We start from the raw sequence: 20,527 nt of genomic DNA, 5'->3' as shown, positions 1-20,527 counted from the left end.
GTATCTTCCCAACTATAAAAATGGTGTAATATCATTCTCTGACACACGGAAATAATTTAAAATGCTTTTAATATAAATTATAAGTCTGATAAATTAAAACTGTAAATGAAAATATGTAAATAAAAATATTTTAAAAAACTCTTTTTGAAGCTCATAACTCATACATAGTATATTTTATGACAAAAATGTATATAAACTTTTTTGTAGGAAATTTTGTCTACTTTAGTTCGTACATACAAAACTTTTCGATATTCATGATAGTTTCCATGAAATATGAAAAAAATACATTTTACCCCCCCTAACCCCACCATAACCCCCTCCAACCAGTATTAGGAAGTTTATCTTTATCGTATAAATACGACTATTTAATGCAATCTAAAAAGCACACGTAAAACATATTTTTTTAATTATTTTTAAAAATATACATTAAAACTCCTGTAATCTTTATTGTATATTTGACTGAACAGTTTCGTTTTGAATTGTGTATAATAATTACAACCACTAACTTAGTATTTATCTCCATTTTAACACAAATCAGCATGTGCAACATGAAATGAATCTACCCGTCAATTTGGGTAGATACGGGTAAATACCGGGTAGATAGGTATTTACCGGGTAAATACCTGGGTGGCTAGATTGGGTATTTACCCACGACCCATCTCTACATGTGTCTAATAACATTTTAAAATGGCTAGGGAATTAAATATCTTGACTGTACCTAAATTACTCACAGCATTAAATAAAATGTTATATACAACAAAAAAAAAACAATATTTTAAATAAAGGGGGTAAAAAGGCGGTAAAAGAAAAATAAAATAAAAATAAAAACCAAAAAAAGTTCATTTCGACTGCCGGGGATCGAACCCACGACATCAAAACCGTCCGTCATTTTACGTTACGCTAGTACAACCTGAGCTATTTAAGCGATAGTAGTGGCGACGAAATATATTATTATACCATGATGTAATGAAAATGCGGTTGAACACATGAGTCACTTTTGAAATAATGCAGGAAATTACATCGTCAATGGTGGAGAGTTTGTAGGTAAGAAGAATATGAAAATACTTATTTCAGTACGTACGTATGTGGTTTTAGCGCTTCTTGGCGAGCATTTAAAGGTGGATTAATTTTTATTCTTCTTTATTATGATCCTAACGAAAAGTCTGTTCCAATTTTTTTGCTTATGTAATTTTTGCCGTGAATGTTATTCCGAGCTAGTAAAATATTGAACATCCGTCTTGTTTTTGGGGTGGTTTCAGTTTTCATAGTGTTTCAACATATAATGTATATACAAAACAACCATAACTTCACTTGTCCTTTTATTGCTTGTGTCATAACTGATTTAATTAGTCCGCTTTTTGCTACTACGAAGTATCATTCACAAAAATAGGTGGTTTCTTAATGTGTTATAAAGGTCATAAATTAAAGTAGTCGAATTTAAAACAAAAGTCCTGATTCCATTTTCGCCTGATTTTTAGTGAATTAAAATAATATTTTTTTTATTCTATTATACGTTTTTTGTCACAAATTTTGGTGGCTTAACTAAAAATACTATTTCAAATTACCAAACTTAATTTTTGGTGACATAAAAAGTACTGTTATAGAATTAAGTTATTTTCCCAGTAGTAGCAAGATCGGATGGTTCCTAGGCTAAAATTCACAAAAAGATCGTCGTATGTATACAAAATAATATTAATCATGAAACAATAAATAAAAAATCGATAAGAAAGTAAAAAAAAGCGATATAATAAATAAAAAAATATTTCAAATTCAAATTAAGATGTCAATACGTTGTATATAAGACTATAAGGGATTCCTAGTTAACATAATGTCACACCTTGGACACTGGCGATCAAATATATTGAAAAAGGTGCATTCCTAGCACACAGTCTTAACTCGTGTAGGTGAACGCGTACTATGCTTGTATGAGTGAAATATGACAGTAGCGGTAACTGGGAGGTAACCGAGAGGGGGTGGGCGGCACTTTCAGCGGGGAGCGGGAGTGGCCATACTGTACGATAGTACTCTTTTTTATACTGTGATATGTCAAATGTCATACTCTTCTTTAAAAACAATGTTTATGCTGTACGTTGATTTGTCAGCCAGTCAGGACTCAGGCTTGTATATAATACCTAGAGATAGATTACATGTTCGTTCTTAAATTATTTATAAAATTTGGCTTTATACTGAGAAATGTTAACTCAGATACGTACCTAAAGAATCTTAGCTCAGGTACCGTACCCCACAAAACAAAACTAGTGAATTCAAACAAATAAAAAATAAATAATTTGAGGTTTTCTTCGATTGACAGGAAAACTTTTCAAAATTTCGGGCCGAAGTCAAGCCGAGGCCTATTAAGTAGATTACGAATCACTGGAGAAATGTTCGAAATTATTTAATCAAATAATCCTGACTAGTGTTAGATAGATACCAAGATATACATAGACACTCGTGTATACCTAAACCTAACTCCCCCGTGGCACACAAACCTCAAGGTTTTACCAACGGGGTCTTGTGTAAAAATGAGTGATTTTATCTTTTATTAAACAATACATTTAAAAATATACTCTTCTTTTATTAATGTCCCGTAACCAATCAATCTCTGACTGACATTCTACGAATCGCACTTTAAAAAACTGTTCGCTAAAATACGTTTTACGTATTATTTAAAACAAACTCACCCGTTCTATAGAAATATGCCGGCGTCTAAAAAAATCCGATATACCACACAAATACATGTCACTCACTGCACTACACCTTTGCACTAATATGGATAATTAAAAAAAAAGATAGCACAATACTTGACCGATAACCACCGAGTTCGAAAATTAAAAACATTTGAAGGTACATAAACACAACTGCCGATATCATAGAGGGCAATTCAATATTTTCTTAATTATCTGTCGTATTCAAAACACTACTACATTGAGATATGGCAGTTTCTCGCTTGAGATGTGGTGATTCGGAATGTTGATACAGGGCGTTGGGAAATAATTCGTTCGAAGTTTAAAAATACGTTGACATTTTTTTCAATGGAATTTAAATTGATTGTTTTGTATGTAGGGTGACGGTACCAATCATGGATAGTTTAAGATAAAATTTTGCCTATTTTTGATATTTCACTGATACATGCAATCATTCTACCGCTAAGTAAGCGTGTTAAAACTTATCCTATCCATCTTTTACATTTCGAGCTTATTGCAGAATAGATACTGCTATTGGTTTCCTCATAGTTAACAAATTAAGACAAGGTGTATTTCCTCCAGTCTTGGTCATCAGTGCTCCAGTAATGGATCCCCATCTACTATTACTTGGTACTTTTACTTTAGAGCGTTTTCACAATATTATTATTCAATCCGATATCGGATGTAGGAAGGATATCAATTGCTAAAATCAAAGATGACGACTTTGATACATAAGATATAGGTCCTACGTCCGATATCGATATCACTTACATGTGTACATAAATATACTAGTTGAGGTGGTGCGTGACGTAAAGAGGAGACACACTGATATTTTATCCCGCCAGGCGGCGCCTGTGCAAGCGTCTAGGCATGTCACTGTCATTCATAATGTGTGAGAGAAAAAAACTTCTTCTAGCTCTCACGTGTGAAATTCTTTATCTGTGCAATGGACTAATAAGGTGGCACCATCTGTCATAATTTTTGAGTGTGCCTCCTCATTATACGTATTTAACATTAAAATGTACCACAACATACGTGGTAACACAAAAAATCGGCAATCAAATAATAAAAGAAGTGTTTAATTTCCTATACAGGGTGTAAACGGGCGAACCTCTTGACGGTGGTGAGTATAGGACATAAAAAATGGAATTAGATAACTTTTACTTAAAATTGAAATATTTTTTTTATCCATACAAATTAATTCGGCCCGCAACGTAATGCAAACACACTCGCGTTAAACGCTCGTTGACAGTTGTCATTGATTGTCATCGCAACCACGTTTACAGTACATTGCTGCTGGGAAATTTTTCAAAAATTAATTATGGGCTAAAAATTAAGAGTAACTCAAAAACACCTCTTAATTGATGATAACAATATTGAATTATATGCCTTGTTTCATTTATCGCCCTTATTAGGTTTACGCGCTGTATACCTACTAAGCAAACCACAAACTAGGTATGTGATAAATGCCAATGCCAAATACACCTATGAGTACAAATAATCATTCAAGATGTAATGTACTTAATACATTAAACACCCTGTACTTTATAGAATGTTATTGCTAGGGTATCTGCAGACTCAGCACTCTCAGCAGGAGAGCAAGAATTTCATGATATAAAACCTGGCCAGAAATAAATGACTTTTCACCACTCCAACTGGCTTACTGTGCTATTCGAAAACAGATAGCAAAATTGCATTTTATCCACAAGAGTGCAAAGTAATTTCATACAAATTGTAACTTGATGTCATAAGCCGACTGGTAGAATTTACCAATGATGATTTTGAATCATAAATATTGAATAGATTGATGGATGTGATTTAGTTTGATGTTTTAAAGTTAGTATTTTGATCGTGTTGGTGTGGTGAAAAATTTTGTGTTTCACTCGGTGGCGAATTTTGTTTAACCTTCGTGCTTTGAAACCCTCGCAGTGCTCAAAATTCCACTTTTTGAACCACTCGCTACGCTCGCGGTTCAATATTGGAATCTTTCGCTTGCTCGGGTATCAATATTGGCACGTGCGGCTAACTTAATAATATGTGACTAAGCGACAACACTATTCGAGCGGCCTAAGAACCGCTTCGAACCCGCGGGAACCGAATATAACTAATTACCACAATTACTGGAGCAAGCAATTGATGCTTTAATCATTGCGACGAGCCACTTGTTTTGCTTGTGGCAAAGACATACAGTGTGTAAATCTTCTACGGGCGAATGTCTTAACGGTGGTTAGTAAAGAACATAAAAAACGTACCGACTTACAAAGAAAATGCTTTATTCATCAAAAGAAATAATTTAAAAATACATACGTCCAGATCCACAGTGCAAGCTTCGTCATATAACAGAGTGTTCATCCACCTAAGGTTTCGTCAATATAAAACATTACCATAACATACAATACACTTAATAAAAACCTTATTATCCTAACCCGGTCAGTACCTACCCGGAACAAACGTCCCAAAAATACCAGCCGCGGCGATGCCGCGCCGCATAGCCAAAGATACCTAATTACCTATACGTTGTACCAGTAGGCCTAGCAGTAGCAGTATGTCGCCGCGAGATAGATTGACACGTCTTCTTCTAACTGTATTAATAACATAAGGACGGGTAGTCTATCTCGCGGCGACATACTCTCGCGACAATCATGTGCTAAGTTGCTAACCCTGCAGGTATGAACCCGATCTAGGATCACAACCCCTATCCCGCAAGCGTTTACCCACAGGGCCTTCAGAAAATCCTTGGCTTCGGCGCACCAGGAACCAGCCGACTCAAAAACTAAACTAAAAAAAACATTGTTATCCGATTTTTATAGAATTCGTAGGCGTCATAATAATAAAATAACACATAAACTAACCACGACGTATACACTTTTCACCTTGCTGAAACCATGTTCTAAACAATGGGCTACGTTGATTTATAAATTAGTCATAATTTAGAAACAAACATAACGTAGGTATGAAGTTTGCTTTTTAGGGTTCCGTAGTCAACTAGGAACCCTTATAGTTTCACCATGTCTGTCTGTCCGTCCGTCCGTCCGCGGATAATCTTAGTGACCGTTAGCACTAAGCACTAGCCGACAAAGTGGTAAAATAAAAAGTGAAAAAAAAAATGTTTTGTTAGGGTACCCCCCTACATGTAAAGTGGGGACTGATATTTTTTTTCATTCCAACCCTAACGTGTAATATATTGTTGGATAGGTATTTAAAAATGAATAAGGGTTTACTAAAATCGTTTTTTGATAATATTAATAGTTGTGGAAATAATCGCTCCTAAAGGAAAAAAGTGTGTCTCCCCCTCTAACTTTTGAACCATAGTTTGAAAAATATGAAAAAAATCACAAAAGTAGAACTTTATAAAGACTTTCTAGGAAAATTGTTTTCAACTTGATCGGTTTAGTAGTTTTTGAGAAAAATACGAAAAACTACGGAACCCTACACTGAGCGTGGCCCGACACGCTCTTGGCCGGTTTTTTACGTTCTAGTTCGTGTTTGCTTCAACCATCTATACACTGTGGATACGAGTATACATACCGAAATGTAATAGGTATGTTATGACTTACACACCCTTGGCACACCTCGGACACTGGCGATCAAATATATGAAAGAAGCGCGTTCCCAGCACACAGTCTAAGCTCGTGTAGGTGAACACGTACCATACTTTTATGAGTGAGATATGACAGGTTGACTGTTCGCGTTTTTGACAGGCGGTAACTGTGAGGTAACCGAGCAGCGTTAAATGCTTAACGTTCAGTATTGCCACTTCCAACTAATAAAATGCTAGACACCAGTGCCAGGAATATGCCAATTTTAGAAGTGACACCTCAAAAACAGTTTGTCAAGTGACCATCACGTTTTTGCGTTTAGTTACGTCCATCTTTTTACTGTTTAAAATATTTTACATTGCTATTTGCTCAAATTATTGAAAAAAAAAACATACTCATTTTGCACTCGATCTAAATATAAAACACACACAATCCAACCAACCATTCCACCATTTAAAACCATTCTTTGAGTTTCTGTGCTTATATATTTATTTATTTCTTTAATCTTTATTGCACAAGAAAAAAGTAGGTAGGTACAAATGGCGTAAAGCCCATCCAGAAATGCCTATATGACTATTGTCAAGATGGCGCTGCTATTCTGGTACCTACCATGCGGTGACAGTTCAGTAGGTACCACAGAATTAGATTTACGTAGAAGAAACAAGTTCATCTATTTGTATGGCGGCCGAGCGTGTCAGATTTTGTACTGAAGTTGTTACTTGCCTGTGATTTTAAATATGTCTCAGGCCCTTGAGTGTTCATAATTTTTGTGTTGTATCAATTAAATATCACGTAACGAGGCATTTTTAATGTTTATATTGACTTCAACTTACAAAAATTTACGCCCGAAAGCTGCAAGCTGCGATCAAAGACGGACAACTCAGTGGATTTCACTGAGTTCATTTGACACGCTAAGTAGATACATTTGCTTGATCTATGGTATATATGACATCTATGGTAGGTACTTATATTGTAGTATTTGGTAGTATGAATAGACGTGCAAAGAAGATTTGCCTAAAATAACTTAACTAAATAATAAACTATCGATATAGGGAACAAATCAAATTATTTTATTATATTTTTTTACTAACCAAAGTAAAAATATACCTACACAAAAGACACTGAACATAACCTACTTACTTGTTTTTTACTAGTAACACTACTATATATGAATTATAAACTGAAATATTTAGATAACATACACCAAAGAAAACGGTCGGGGTGGTGTAGTGGATTGAGCACATCAGCCGCGATAGCTGGAGACCCAGGTTCTATTCCCGGCTTCGCCACCAGTGGCCTTAATCGCTTTTTCTTTGGTGTCCGTCCGTCCGTCCGTCCGTCCGTCCGTCCGTCCGTCCGTCCGTCCGTCCGCGGATAATCTCAGTAACCGTTAGCACTAGAAAGCTGAAATTTGGTACCAATATGTATATCAATCACGCCAACAAAGTGCAAAAATAAAAAATGGAAAAAATGTTTTATTAGGGTACCCCCCCTACATGTAAAGTGGGGGCTGATATTTTTTTTCATTCCAACCCCAACGTGTGATTATTTAAAAATGAATAAGGGTTTACTAAGATCGTTTTTTGATAATATTTATATTTTCGGAAATAATCGCTCCTAAAGGAAAAAAAAGTGCGTCCCCCCCTCTAACTTTTGAACCATATGTTTAAAAAATATGAAAAAAATCACAAAAGTAGAACTTTATAAAGACTTTCTAGGAAAATTGTATTGAACTTGATAGGTTCAGTAGTTTTTGAGAAAAATACGGAAAACTACGGAACCCTACACTGAGCGTGGCCCGACACGCTCTTGGCCGGTTTTTTCCTGCACGAGAAACTTTTGTATGTAATTTAGACGTTCCGATTATTTGTATGCACTTTGTAGTTTATTTTTCAACACACTTACTGGTAATAAGAATCTCATTGAACCTCTTTTAGGTTAATAAGTCAGGAAATTACACATATTAATTACAATATTTTGTGCCTTTTAATCTTAATATAACACTTGGGCTAATGGACGGTAATCCGATAGAAATGAGATTGAAACTAGTCGCTAATAATTTATACTATAATTCGTCCCATACTATAAATTTTATAGTATGGGACGAATGTTAGCGTGGGATGCTACCTGCGTAGACACATTGGCACCGTCTCACCTCCAACGGACCAAGATAAAAGCGGGCGCAGCGGCAGAAAGTGCCGAAATTATGAAACGTAATAAATACAAAAGTCTTGGCAAAGAATACATTTTTGTACCTTTTGGCGTAGAAACTCTAGGTCCATGGGGTCCCAGCGCGAACAAGTTGTTCACAGAAATCGCGAAGCATCTGGTTGAGGTAACTGGTGACCGAAGAGCTGGCGACTTCCTCGCACAACGTATCAGCATTGCGATTCAGCGAGGAAATGTCGCCAGTATCCTTGGTACAATGCCGCAAGGGCCTATTTTAGACATTAGCTAGCGTTTAGTCTTAGTTTCTTATATAATTATACAAATTAATACTAGGTGTTTTTTCTCCAGTCATGGACGTCAAATCTCCAGTAATGGACCCCCAGTAATTGAATATGAAATATGTTTTCGGCAAATAAATATTTTACTTGTAAAGACTACTAATAACATTAACTTTCGAGACAATTCCAACAACCCCAAATTGAATTTGTTAATGTTCCTTGTAAATTGTTGATCGTACCTACATTTTTTCTTGACGACCGCTCAGTCGGTAGTGACCCTGCCTGCTAAGAGCATTTATTTGTGTGATGAGCACAGATATTTGTTCCTGAGTCATGGATGTTTTCTATGTATATAAGTATGTAATTATCTATTTAAGTATGTATATCGTCGCTTAGCACCCATAGTACAAGCTTTGCTTAGTTTGGGGCTATGTTGATCTGTGTAAGGTATCCCCAATATTTATATATTTATTTATTCTTGTTCCATCACAGAAGGTGTGCAGTTTTCCAGCTCCAATAATGGATGAAAAATACTACTTTCTTTATAACTTTAGACTTTAGAGCGACAAACTCGTATAAGGAAAATACATTCGTTTACCAACAAATATTTATGATTTTTTTGTATTTGTATTTTTAGGGTTCCGTACCAAAAAGGTACAAAAGAAACCCTTATGGCGCCGCTCTATCCGTCTGTCTGTCTGTCTGTCACATTTCTAAATATCTCGATACTTATGCCATCGATTTGAAATTTGGAATAGTTATGAACATTGTTAACCTCTACAAGCTGAAGGTATATCTTTTTTAAATTTATTAATATCAATTATAGCAATTGGCCAAAATGAAAAGGGGGCAAACTGTAAATGTCAATTTACTAGGTCAAGTGGGCCTCCCGGACCACCAGGTTGAATTCCTAAAATGTTGAAATCCCGAAACGTTGACTTTCCCAGAATGTTGATTTTTTTCAGTTTCGCAAAATGTTGAATTCTCATAACGTTGAAATATCAAAAAGTTGAATTCTCAAAATGTATACTTTCAACATTTTGGGATTTCAACATTTTAGGAACTCAAGTTTATATTCCTGGAATCTTTTTTTAACATGGGTATTTTTTAATATGATTTCTACTCAGAATCGCGAGCTTTTTGGTCCTAATAGGAGAAAAAAATGTACCTTTGATGGTCATGAATTTCAGTCTTCAGACTGTATTTAACCCATTGCTGTAACGGGGAACAAAATTTTAAGGCATTATGCTTCGAAAAGGCTCATCAGTGGAGTCTTGGGACTTAAATATGCCCTGAAACTATATAGCATGTAACAAAAGTCCCTCCCTCCCTCCCTCTGCCTATCAGGCAAGCTCAGAGTAAACTCTCTTTTAAAAGCAAGTTGCGTAAGCACTTATTTGCAAACATTCGAAATTAAAGTCTACTTGATGTCTCGCACTAGGTACATTTATTTATTTATGTATGTGTATTTTATTTATATATTTGTATTATACTAATATATATGTAGGTTTATTTATTGTATTTGTGTATGTTTATTTTATAATAGTAGGTATCGACTTGTATTTAATCATTACAATCTCATACTGGCTTTATAATATTGTGCACCAAACTAACTATCTCTGTTTTGCCCAATGGTTGACTGGTAGAGAATGCCTTAAGGCGTTAAGTCCGCCATTTGTACTTTTTATTGATAATTTGTGCAATAAAGTTTAAATAAATAAATAAATAAATAAAAGTCAATAGGTTGCTTTGAGATAATTTCGACATACAGAAATGCTCGGGTAATTTCGAAAGGGGAATCTTGATATGAGGGAAATAATGGTGATTTTTATGTGACTTTCAAAATTAGACTACGTTCGAAATTACCCCAATGCACCTTACTTCAACAGCCGACAAGACCAATACCCTGATTGCTATTTAAGCGGAAAAAATCGAAACTCATTTTTTTCGAACTACGAAATTTTTTCACTTGTATCACACTTAGGGTCATTAGTAACCCTATCAGCTGTTAAAGTATCACTCGGGACCTTTGCTATACCCTGTAGGTACCTACTGCGAATTTAATCTTATGGAAATTCAACATTTTAGGGTTCACCATACCGCAAAGTCAACTTTCTGCAAATTCAACATTTTAGGATTCAACAAGCTGCAAATTCAACTTTATGCAATTTGGACATAAAAAGAACTCAACATAATGCAAATTCAACATTTTAACATTCAACATCCTGCAAATTCAACTTTTTGCAAATCCAACATTTTAGGAATTCAACTTGGTGGTCCTGGAGGCAAGTGGGGTATCGTTAGAAAAAGCTCAAATTGTAATATCAAAACTATTTTTTATAATTGTTTCATTGCGGAAAAAAATAATTTTGAAGGAAAATATAAAATTTTACGAAACATTGGTTTTATCCCATATATTACAGGAAAAATAAAATCATGTCTGTATTTTGGAAACTTTTTTTTAATTAACAAAAAACTTTCAGATTTTTACTTTCGATTTACCCACCCTTGCGGATGTATACCGTTCTTGAAATGAATACGAGATTTTACGTAAAATATCTTTTTTTCAAATAAAATAAAAACTGCCGAAATCGGTTAACATTATAAAAAATTATCCCTGAAAACCCAACATTCTATACAGGTCGCGCAATATAGATAGCGAATTCACCAAGAGATGGCGCTGTACACAATCATGCTCATCATTATACTTAGTACATACATAAACATAATATACAGTCTTTAGAGTTATCTGAAAAACGAGATTATTTTAACTATTTAAAATTTGTACGGAACCCTCGGTGGGCGAGTCCGACTAGCACTTGGTATATTCTTAGAAATAAACACACTATTATGATCATGATTCGTTGCTTTCCTTATTTCTGTGCTCGAGCCTGAGCTGAAACTTGTCGCAATGCTTCATCATGATGTCGAACTTGAGCCGCAGCGGGCGCGCGAGCTCCTCGGCCGACACGCCAGATGGCGGCAGCAGCGCGTAGCGCCGGAGCAGGTTGGACAGGTTCGTCTTTGTCGACATTATGGCGTAGTTTGCACCTGTAACGATAGATGGCGTTGGTAGAGATCAAAAGTTTATTGTTAAGTAAGAAAAGATGAATGATATAAACATTCCTTAAAGGAATACCTTCATTTCTTCTTAATCTGGCTAGCATAAATATCATTGATATTAGTAATAAAAAAATACAATGGTTTTTGAACACTTATAAAACCTTTACCAACGTATTTTGCCCCACAATTAGACACAGGTATAGTAATGGACACAATACATATTTAGCAGTCTGGTGTTCTTAGTATTAATATAAAAAAATATGAATATGTTTGTATTTTAAGCAACAGAACTGATGTGACAAATGGACAAACAAAAGAAATTGTCAAGGTGTGGGTGGTAGGTAAAGCAATACATTTTAGACCAAGATGGGGTAACATCAACTCAGCCGATCGATTGAATAAACGCCATGTGATAAAACCAGTAAGTAATATCTCTTCTAATAAACGTCCGCCGCGCGGTATGCATGTATGCGTGCCGTGTAAAAGTGCCCCTGTGGCCTATTTGCTGAATTTTTTTTTTACTTACGCAAATATATTTTTTTTACACACGTAAACGGATGAGAATGATCCATTCTCGTTCATTTCCATCCGCTTTCAGGTATTATAAATAAAATAAAATAAATAAATAAATATTATAGGACATTCTTACACAGATTGACTGAGGCCTACGGTAAGCTCAGGAAGGCTTGTGTTGTGGGTACTCAGACAACGATATATATAATATATAAATACTTATATACATGGAAAACACCCACGACTCACGAACTAATATATCTGTGCTCATCACATAAATAAATGCCCTTACCGGGATTCGAACCCGAGACCGCGGCGCAGCAGGCAGGGTCACTACCGACTGCGCCAGACCGGTCCAGACTAAGGTATTGTATACGTAGACGTCGTATGTACATACCGCACGAAGTACGCTTATTAGAAGAGTTATTAATTTAGCTTATATTGCGTTCTGGGCACAGATGTCATATAAACCATAGATCAAGCAAACGTATCTACTTAGCGTGTCAAATGAACTCAGTGAAATCCACTGAGTTGTCCGTCTTTAATCGCAGCTTGCAGCTTTCGGGCGTCAATTTTTGTAAGTTGAAGTCAACAAAAACATTAAAAAGGCCTCGTTACATGATATTTAATTGCAACAACATAAAACTTATCAACACTCAAGGGCCTGAGACATATTTAAAATCACAGGCAAGTAACAACTTCAGTACAAAATCTGACACGCTCGGCCGCCATACAAATAAATGAACTCGTTTCTTCTATCTAAATCTAATTCTGTGGTTCTGGGTCTTATAATGTGGTCTAAATGAGCCCAAACATACCAATACAGTTTCGTAGCGAGTAGCTGAAGGGCGCGAACTGCGCGGGGTGACGCAGGGGCGACAGGAAGCGCTCCGGGCGGAACTGCTCCGCATCGGGGCCCCAGTACCGCGCATTGCGGTGCGTGCCCCAGAAGTGGAGCATGAGACCTGTGCCCGGCGCCAATGTCGTCCCGTTCGCTGCAGACACAACTAAGGGTTAAGCAGGGTGTCCACTACTAAACCCAAAAAAAATTCCCTGACTTTTCCCTGACTTTCCATGACCATTAAAGAAAATTTCCCTGACCAAATTTTCATTATTTGACGACATTTTTACAAATTTTGCTCAGGGTAGCAGAAAAACGTTTTTTTTTTGTCTTGAATAAAAACAACTAAAAAAAGCAGTTTTTTTTAGGGTTTTGTACCTCAAAAAGGAAAAAAAACCCTTATAGGATCACTCGTCCGTCTGTCAAAGTCAATTTTTTTCTGGAATATGTTTGTTTTCTAAAGTACGAACTATTAAAATTTGTAAGGCAGTTCATACTGTACTGTACCTACGGTTATTTACCTTTATGTTAGCTATTAAACTTTAATTTCTGGTTTTATAAAACTAACATTAACGAAATCTATAGTTGGTAGTTATCGCCATTTACTTTTGGCTGTACCAGTGCCGGTCTGTGCACTCTAACAGGGACATCAGGGTAGAGCAAGTTTGAGTTTCGGCGTCCTTGGATGTAATACGCTAGAAAAAAATATCGCGCGAACGCAGCGAGCGCGAAAATTTTTCCCCTTTTTTATACGCCCCTGGGACTGGTAGTAGTTATTATGTACAAACAAAATGGAGTACCTAGTCTATCAAGACAGAGACAGGAAAGCAGGCTTGAAATGAAAACAAGATTTCGAGTGTAGTGAGCGCGAAGTATTGAGTAAGTAAGTAAGTAAAATATACTACCTATTATGTAGAAATAGTAAACGCGAGCGAAGCGAGCGCGAAATTTTTTCTCTGTTGTCAGTGTCGGGATGCCCATTTAGGTGTTTTTCCAATACATGCCTTTAAGTTTGTCTTTATCGTTTTCAAGTTGCCCTGGCAAAAGCACATAATACCTTATGAATGTAACATTGTGGTGCAACTTTCCAGTTAATCTGAATCACAATAATTGAATTTATTCCCGACCCCCTCGCCATTTTGGAATATGAGGGTGGGGCATGCAATGTAAATAGAAAAACCTGGATTTTCCGCAATTACGATTTTGGGCCGTATAAATTAAGGTCAGCTAGAGCATGAACATATCCCTCATTAGCAATCACTGGGATGGAGGATGTCATAAAAAGTCCATCTTTGCTGTCATGGATATGGCCAACCCAAGAAATCATATTATTATTTCAATACTTTTTAATTTTTTTCTTGGTGCCAAATTTTTCCCTGACCTCCAAATAATTTCCCTGACTTTCCCTGACTTTCCATGACCACTATGAGCTTCCCTGACTTTTCCCTGACTTTCCCTGACTTTCCAGAAAGTGGACACCCTGGTTAAGAAGACCGGCTCGAAACCCCAGACCACTTAGCAATCAAACGACTCAAGCGCAACTTTAAGTAGGTACGGTAGCTGCAACGAAAAATCTGTCTGTACGTACGCAGTACAACGGCCTCGTGAACATCCCTCACGACAACGGGTGCTGGTGGGTACAGTCGAAGGGTCTCCTTTATCACGGCTTCGAGGTAATTTAGCTTTGGTAGATCTTGCCAGGTAACTGGTCGGTTGGAGTCGCCGAAAACTTCCTTCAATCTGGTAAAAACAATATCATATGTACTTACTCCCAAGTGCTAACAAATGACAATCCATAGTAATATTATAAATGGGAAAGTGTGTGCGTCTGTTTGTTTGTCCGTCTTTCACGGCACAACGGATCGACGAATTGATGTAATTTATTAAGGTGGAGATAGTTGAAGGGATGGAGAGTGACATAGGCTACTTTTTGTCTCTTTCTAACGCGAGCGAAGCCGCGGGTAAAAGCTAGTAATAAGTAAAGGAGGAGGTGATGCGCTAAAAGTATGGAAAGGAAAGACATGCGATCCAAAGTGGAAAGCTAGCAGTGGCGTAGCGTCGATACAACTCGATTCCCAGCGGGTTCCCTAAAATTCTCCAGGATCTGTAGCAGTCCATATAAAACAGATGCCGAAAATTCCAACGAAAATTTTCACGCCACGCCACTGCTACCTAGAAAAAGGCTGCGTCTCTCTTAGTAGTTTTGATACAATAATAATAATTGAGACTTAGAAGACTTAAAAGAAATAAAGAGAATAATAAATAATAATAAAGACGTTTATTCAAAAGTTTGAACACAGGTACATTATAAAAGTACACAGGCATGCTTACAAACTAATTGAAACGGTAAGTGGCTCAGCTAATGTCTGTGCCAGAGGGCCTCGAGGCACAGAGGTGCTGTTATTCTGCCACTACCAGATAACTAACAGTAAAAACATTAACGCCATTTCGATATATACAAAAGCATGTGCATATAATAGTGTAACTTACTCATCATACACCTTCTCCTGTACCCTGGGGTGTCTGGACAGCATGAGAGCAGTGAACGCAGTGCCGACAGCGGACGTGTCGGTGCCGGCCGACACTATCGACAGAATCTCCTCGCGGAGCTCGACGTCCGAGTATCGAGCTTGTTCGGAGGACTCGATCATCATATCCAGGAAGGTTTTACGGTCTGTGATACGTAAAAACATTAGTGATTCGTCACATGTTCTAAATTTATCGTTTATCAAAATCTTAAAATGAAGTATTGCTACCTGGTTAAATACTATCTTAGATAATAAGCAGGGAGCGTACTTTTCGTGCCGATGACATCAATTTGACGTCACGCTCCATATAGGGTGATCACAAATTGTTTTATTGTTAATTATCAATCATTAGTCATCAATCATTTTAAGTTATGAATTTCTTTGCATGGTAATGAATGCAAGGAGGATGGTGTGCTTTACGTTAGAGATAAATTCTCTTTTCTACGTATTTCTTGTAATGTGTTGTTAACAATACTATTTAATTAAATTTATTTATAAAAACAAATCAAATAATTTTATTCACGTTTCACATTTCAAGTAGGTATTATTTATGCCACATGTAAATGGACTACTGTATTTGAAGTAATTTGTATACGATTAAAATGATTGACGACTAATGATTAATAATATACAATAAAACTATTTGGGATCATCCTATACGGAGCGTGACGTCAGATTAATGTCATCGGCATGAAAAGTACGCTCCCTGATAATGAGCATTTTCAGAATTGAGGACCTAAAATTAGCGTAAGTTGTTAACAAAAATTAACTCGCTGTCAGTTTTGTGACGACAATTAAGCATAAAATCTATCTAAAAATTAACTTTTTTTACGTTCTGAATGTAGATTACTGCTTAAAGTTTATGTACTTAATACAAAAACAATATTTTTATTGAAATTTCATGCTTAACTATCGTCACAAAACTGACAGCGAGTTAATTTTTGTTATCGACTTACGCTAATTTTGGGTCCCAAATTCTTAAAATGCCCTAAGATGAACAATGAACATTCTCTTGAACACAAGACAAATGAAAATACACAAGTATGTACGGTGAACGAGGGCGCCGAATGTACAGGTCGGCAACGCGCACCTCTGCCATCTCTGGACTGTGGAGTTGTATAGACTACGAATAGTGCTGCCATCTAGCTGGCTACCATCAAGCTGGCCGCAAGTTTGTTTGCCAAAAACGTAGTATAAAACAATACAGTATGAATACAATGCATTTTCTTTCTTTAATTATTTGTCACTTACCAGACTGAACCGCCCCGCTTTCTAATTGTTTTCTTTTATTTCGTAATGTCTAAAACAAATAAAAATGATATGAATTGATAAAAATGGATTAAATTAATATGAATTGTAGCGGTACCAATGTGGTGTGGTGTTGGACAGGTTAAAGCTAATATTATGCTCGAGTAATGGACACTACGGTCAATTATAAATATTCTAATTAAGTACATTGTTACAATACAAATTGAAACTACCATTAGTATCTATAACACAACCCTTCAAAATATATTTTTTGGATGTTTTTTATAGAGCGGATTTTTTTGCTGGCGTCTGTATTTCTTAGCTCATATAACTTCGCAACCTTCAACTCAAAGGTGACTAAGCAACTTTTGGGTCAGCTCGCTCCACCGTAAGCTACGTCTTCGCCTCAGCCAGTCTGTGGCCATGAGTAAGCCCATATTATAAAAAAAGATAAGTAGTATTTTATGTAGTATGTGGATGCGGATGGCAATGGACCGACAAGCATGGAGGAATGGAGAGGAGGCCTATGTCCGAAGACGGGCGCTTTAAAGGCTGCTATAGATAGATAGATAGATAGAGTGAATCTTTTGGCGCTCATTTCAAAAGTGCCTACCTCATCAAAAAAGTCATAAGCGTTTTTTTTCCACTGCTCAAATAGCTTAAAATGAGACGTCCGTTTAAAGACCCAATCCCAGTACAGCCAGGGTGACAGCATTCGCTTTGCGAGGACCTGGGAGCAGACGTCAAACGCGGTAATAAAAGGGTGCTGCAGGTGCTCCTGAGCATTTAATTCAACCCCGAGAACTGTCTCTGAAATAATACAAAAGGAAAAATGTGAGTGGGTTTAGTAGTAGTCCCACTTTGTCGGTTACCATTAGGCGAGATTTGCTTGTTTCCTTATATGAATAAACTGACAAAGCAGCTTTATAGCAATCGACAAAGTGGGACGTTTTCCCGTGCACACTCACAAATGCAGATACCTAGGTATCTAAAGTAATGCACTTATGTTTACACCAGAATGGTATTAATGATTTGGAATTTGGATACTTAGTTAACAATAGAAAACAAAAATGTAATAACCAAAAAATTTATACTTTTTCCCCTCACTAGCTCGGAAACACGTGTTTCCTCCTTTAATACCAGCGGGTAAAAACGCATTTTATCCACTAGTGGGTCTTTACCCATTACTTTTAATTTGACCTTGATTAAAGTCAAATTAACTGCTTTAAAATTGATAAAAGTAGGTGAATCTAGTAACAAAGATGATTTACCACCTGTGGAACTACTGGAAGCAGTGATAAACGTATTTTTTGCGTTGTAGTTTCCTCGCTATAGTGAGGGGATTAGTTTTGTGTTACACTCGGGTGCAAATGTATTTTACTTCTCGTGTGTAAAAAAAATCTCGCAAGTTCAGGATTCTATTCTCTAACCACTTGCTTCGCCCGTGGTTCAACTATAGAATCCTTTCACTAGCTCGTTTTTCAATTTTGCCCCGTTGTACGCGTCGTTGCGTTAAAATACTACTTTGCCCCCTTGTATAACAATAGTTATTTGTTATACAAGGGGGCAAAGTAGTATTTTAACGCCGAGTGTGGAATTGAAAAACGAGCAAGTGAAAGGATTCTATAGTTGAACCACGAGCGAAGCGAGTGGTTCGAGAATAGAATCCTGAACTTGCGAGTTTTTTAACACACGAGAAGTAAAATACATTTGCACCCGAGTGTAACACAAAACTTTTCCCCTCACTATAGCGAGGAAACTACAACGCAAAAAATGCGTTTATCACTGCTTCCAGTAGTTCCACAGGTGGTAAATCATCTTTATTACTAGATTCACCTACTTTTATCAATTTTAAAGCAGTTAATTTGACTTTATTCAAGGTCAAATTACTTTACCCACTAGTGGATAAAATGCGTTTTTACCCGCTGGTATTAAAGGACAAAACACGTGTTTCCGAGCTAGTGAGGGGAAAATAACTATTTTTGTGACGTTCGACAATGTATTTCTAGAAGTACTAACACTGATTTGAGATTTCATAATACTGAGGTAAAGTAACTTACCGCAGATAGAGTCAAAGGTGTAAGTCGTGATATAGTCCCAAAAGTAAAAATCACCGCTGCCAGCTCTCGCGTGCAGTTTCTCAGTCATAATAACGCTTTGCTTGTCAAAAACAGCCACAAAGTTCTGGAGATTCTTCATGTTGAACGTGGGAGCCATGATTTTGCGACGACCTCGCCAAATTTTTCCTGTAAGTTGAATAGGCAAGACGACTAAAAAAAACTAATTAGTCCGTCAGTTAGATTATCAAAGAATTTTAGACAAGTATTTTTTTTCTCATAAACGAAAAATGACGACGATACAGTGCGTTGAAGTTTCGCATGACGTCACGCTTAGGTACAATTTTTACTTAGAAGTGACGTCACAAGCCCCCACTCCGGAACTTTGATGCTCTATAGCTTTGTATTTTTTCATTAATTAAAAAGGGAAAAACATGTGTTCAGTATTTTTGGACGATCTAACTGACGGACTAAACAGAATGCCATTTTTTATGTAGTCGTCATCCCTATTATCAGAGGGTAATCCGTATGAAAACAATACTTCTAAGTACAGACCCTGTAGCCAAATGGCACTTCTGCGATGCGAAAATGTAGTATGTCTCTGTCGCACCAGAGCGATAGAGATAGATAGCTACGAAAGAGATATTATCGTGAGCGTTTGTGCATTCGGCTACGCACACTGGTCTATTAACGAGAGTTTGTATGAATGGACTTGAAAATATTTACCAGGAGCGAATATGAGCCCATTTCCAAGTATAAGCCGAATGAATTTCACCATGTCGTCATCTTTCTCGAGACATGTCTTCGACAGCAGCTCCAGCGCCTCAGGGTCTGTGATTACTGGCAACCATAGAGAATTAAGTGAATTTTTATTTGAAACGTTAATTATCAAGCCTTACTCCTTTTCTAATATTAAAAAAAACATGTTTAAATCACAAAACATCGAAGCAAAACAATGTAAGGTTAATTGATGTATTCTTACCAACGTATAGTTTAGAAGCCAGCCAAAAACAACCAAGACCGCCATGTTGCAGTGATACAGTCCCTAGGTTTATCAGTGAGTTCATTCGGTCTAAAAATATCAAAATATTAACAGTTTGTTATACTTACATAAATAAATTAATAACGTAATTATTGAATATAACTGACCAAATTCATATTATATAGGTTAATATTTTAAGATATCGGGTTAAAGACATTTATTTTCTCAAAAGAATATGAGGTTCCTACTAGAAATTTACGAACATTTTGGTTGTCGTTATTTTAACAGAACACAACACAGATATAAACAAATAAAATATAATAACTACAAAATGTAAATATTCCATGATTGGGACGTCGTCCATTATGGGTGCGTAGTCACTTAAGTTTTAGAAGAGAGTAGTGTAATGTATGTACCTATATACTTGTTTACTGTTATGTCGCGGTGCGCTCTCTGCAGGCCACCCAGTCTCGCAATAAATGTTTAACTGACCGGACGTGTGTGTTTCATTTATATAGACATATCAATATCTTTAAATGAATAGGTATACCTACTTAGCGCTAGTTTCAACAATTATTTTCGTGGTAGTCTGTAATTTTAATATGACATTTTTATTACACCCAAA

At 36.5% G+C, this 20,527-nt stretch overlaps 1 protein-coding gene across 3 annotated transcripts in view; it reads right to left on the bottom strand.

Moving 5' to 3' along the window:
- LOC125226119 (uncharacterized protein ZK1073.1) overlaps positions 1 to 2,782 on the bottom strand; it is a 101,257-nt gene extending 98,475 nt beyond the window's left edge. Inside the window, exon 1 of one of the 3 annotated variants that reach the window (XM_048129988.1) lies at positions 2,682 to 2,782. In XM_048129988.1, coding sequence (XP_047985945.1) covers positions 2,682 to 2,738 — 57 coding nt within the window. In that variant the 5' untranslated portion in view covers positions 2,739 to 2,782. The remainder of the gene's footprint in view (positions 1 to 2,681) is intronic. The other 2 variants (XM_048129987.1, XM_048129990.1) reach the window with 2 other exon arrangements.
- Positions 2,783 to 20,527: the final 17,745 nt, after the last annotated feature.

This window comes from Leguminivora glycinivorella, chromosome 5, assembly GCF_023078275.1.
Source record: "Leguminivora glycinivorella isolate SPB_JAAS2020 chromosome 5, LegGlyc_1.1, whole genome shotgun sequence".
Taxonomy (NCBI): domain Eukaryota; kingdom Metazoa; phylum Arthropoda; class Insecta; order Lepidoptera; family Tortricidae; genus Leguminivora; species Leguminivora glycinivorella.
This window is presented reverse-complemented; position numbering and strand designations above follow the sequence as displayed.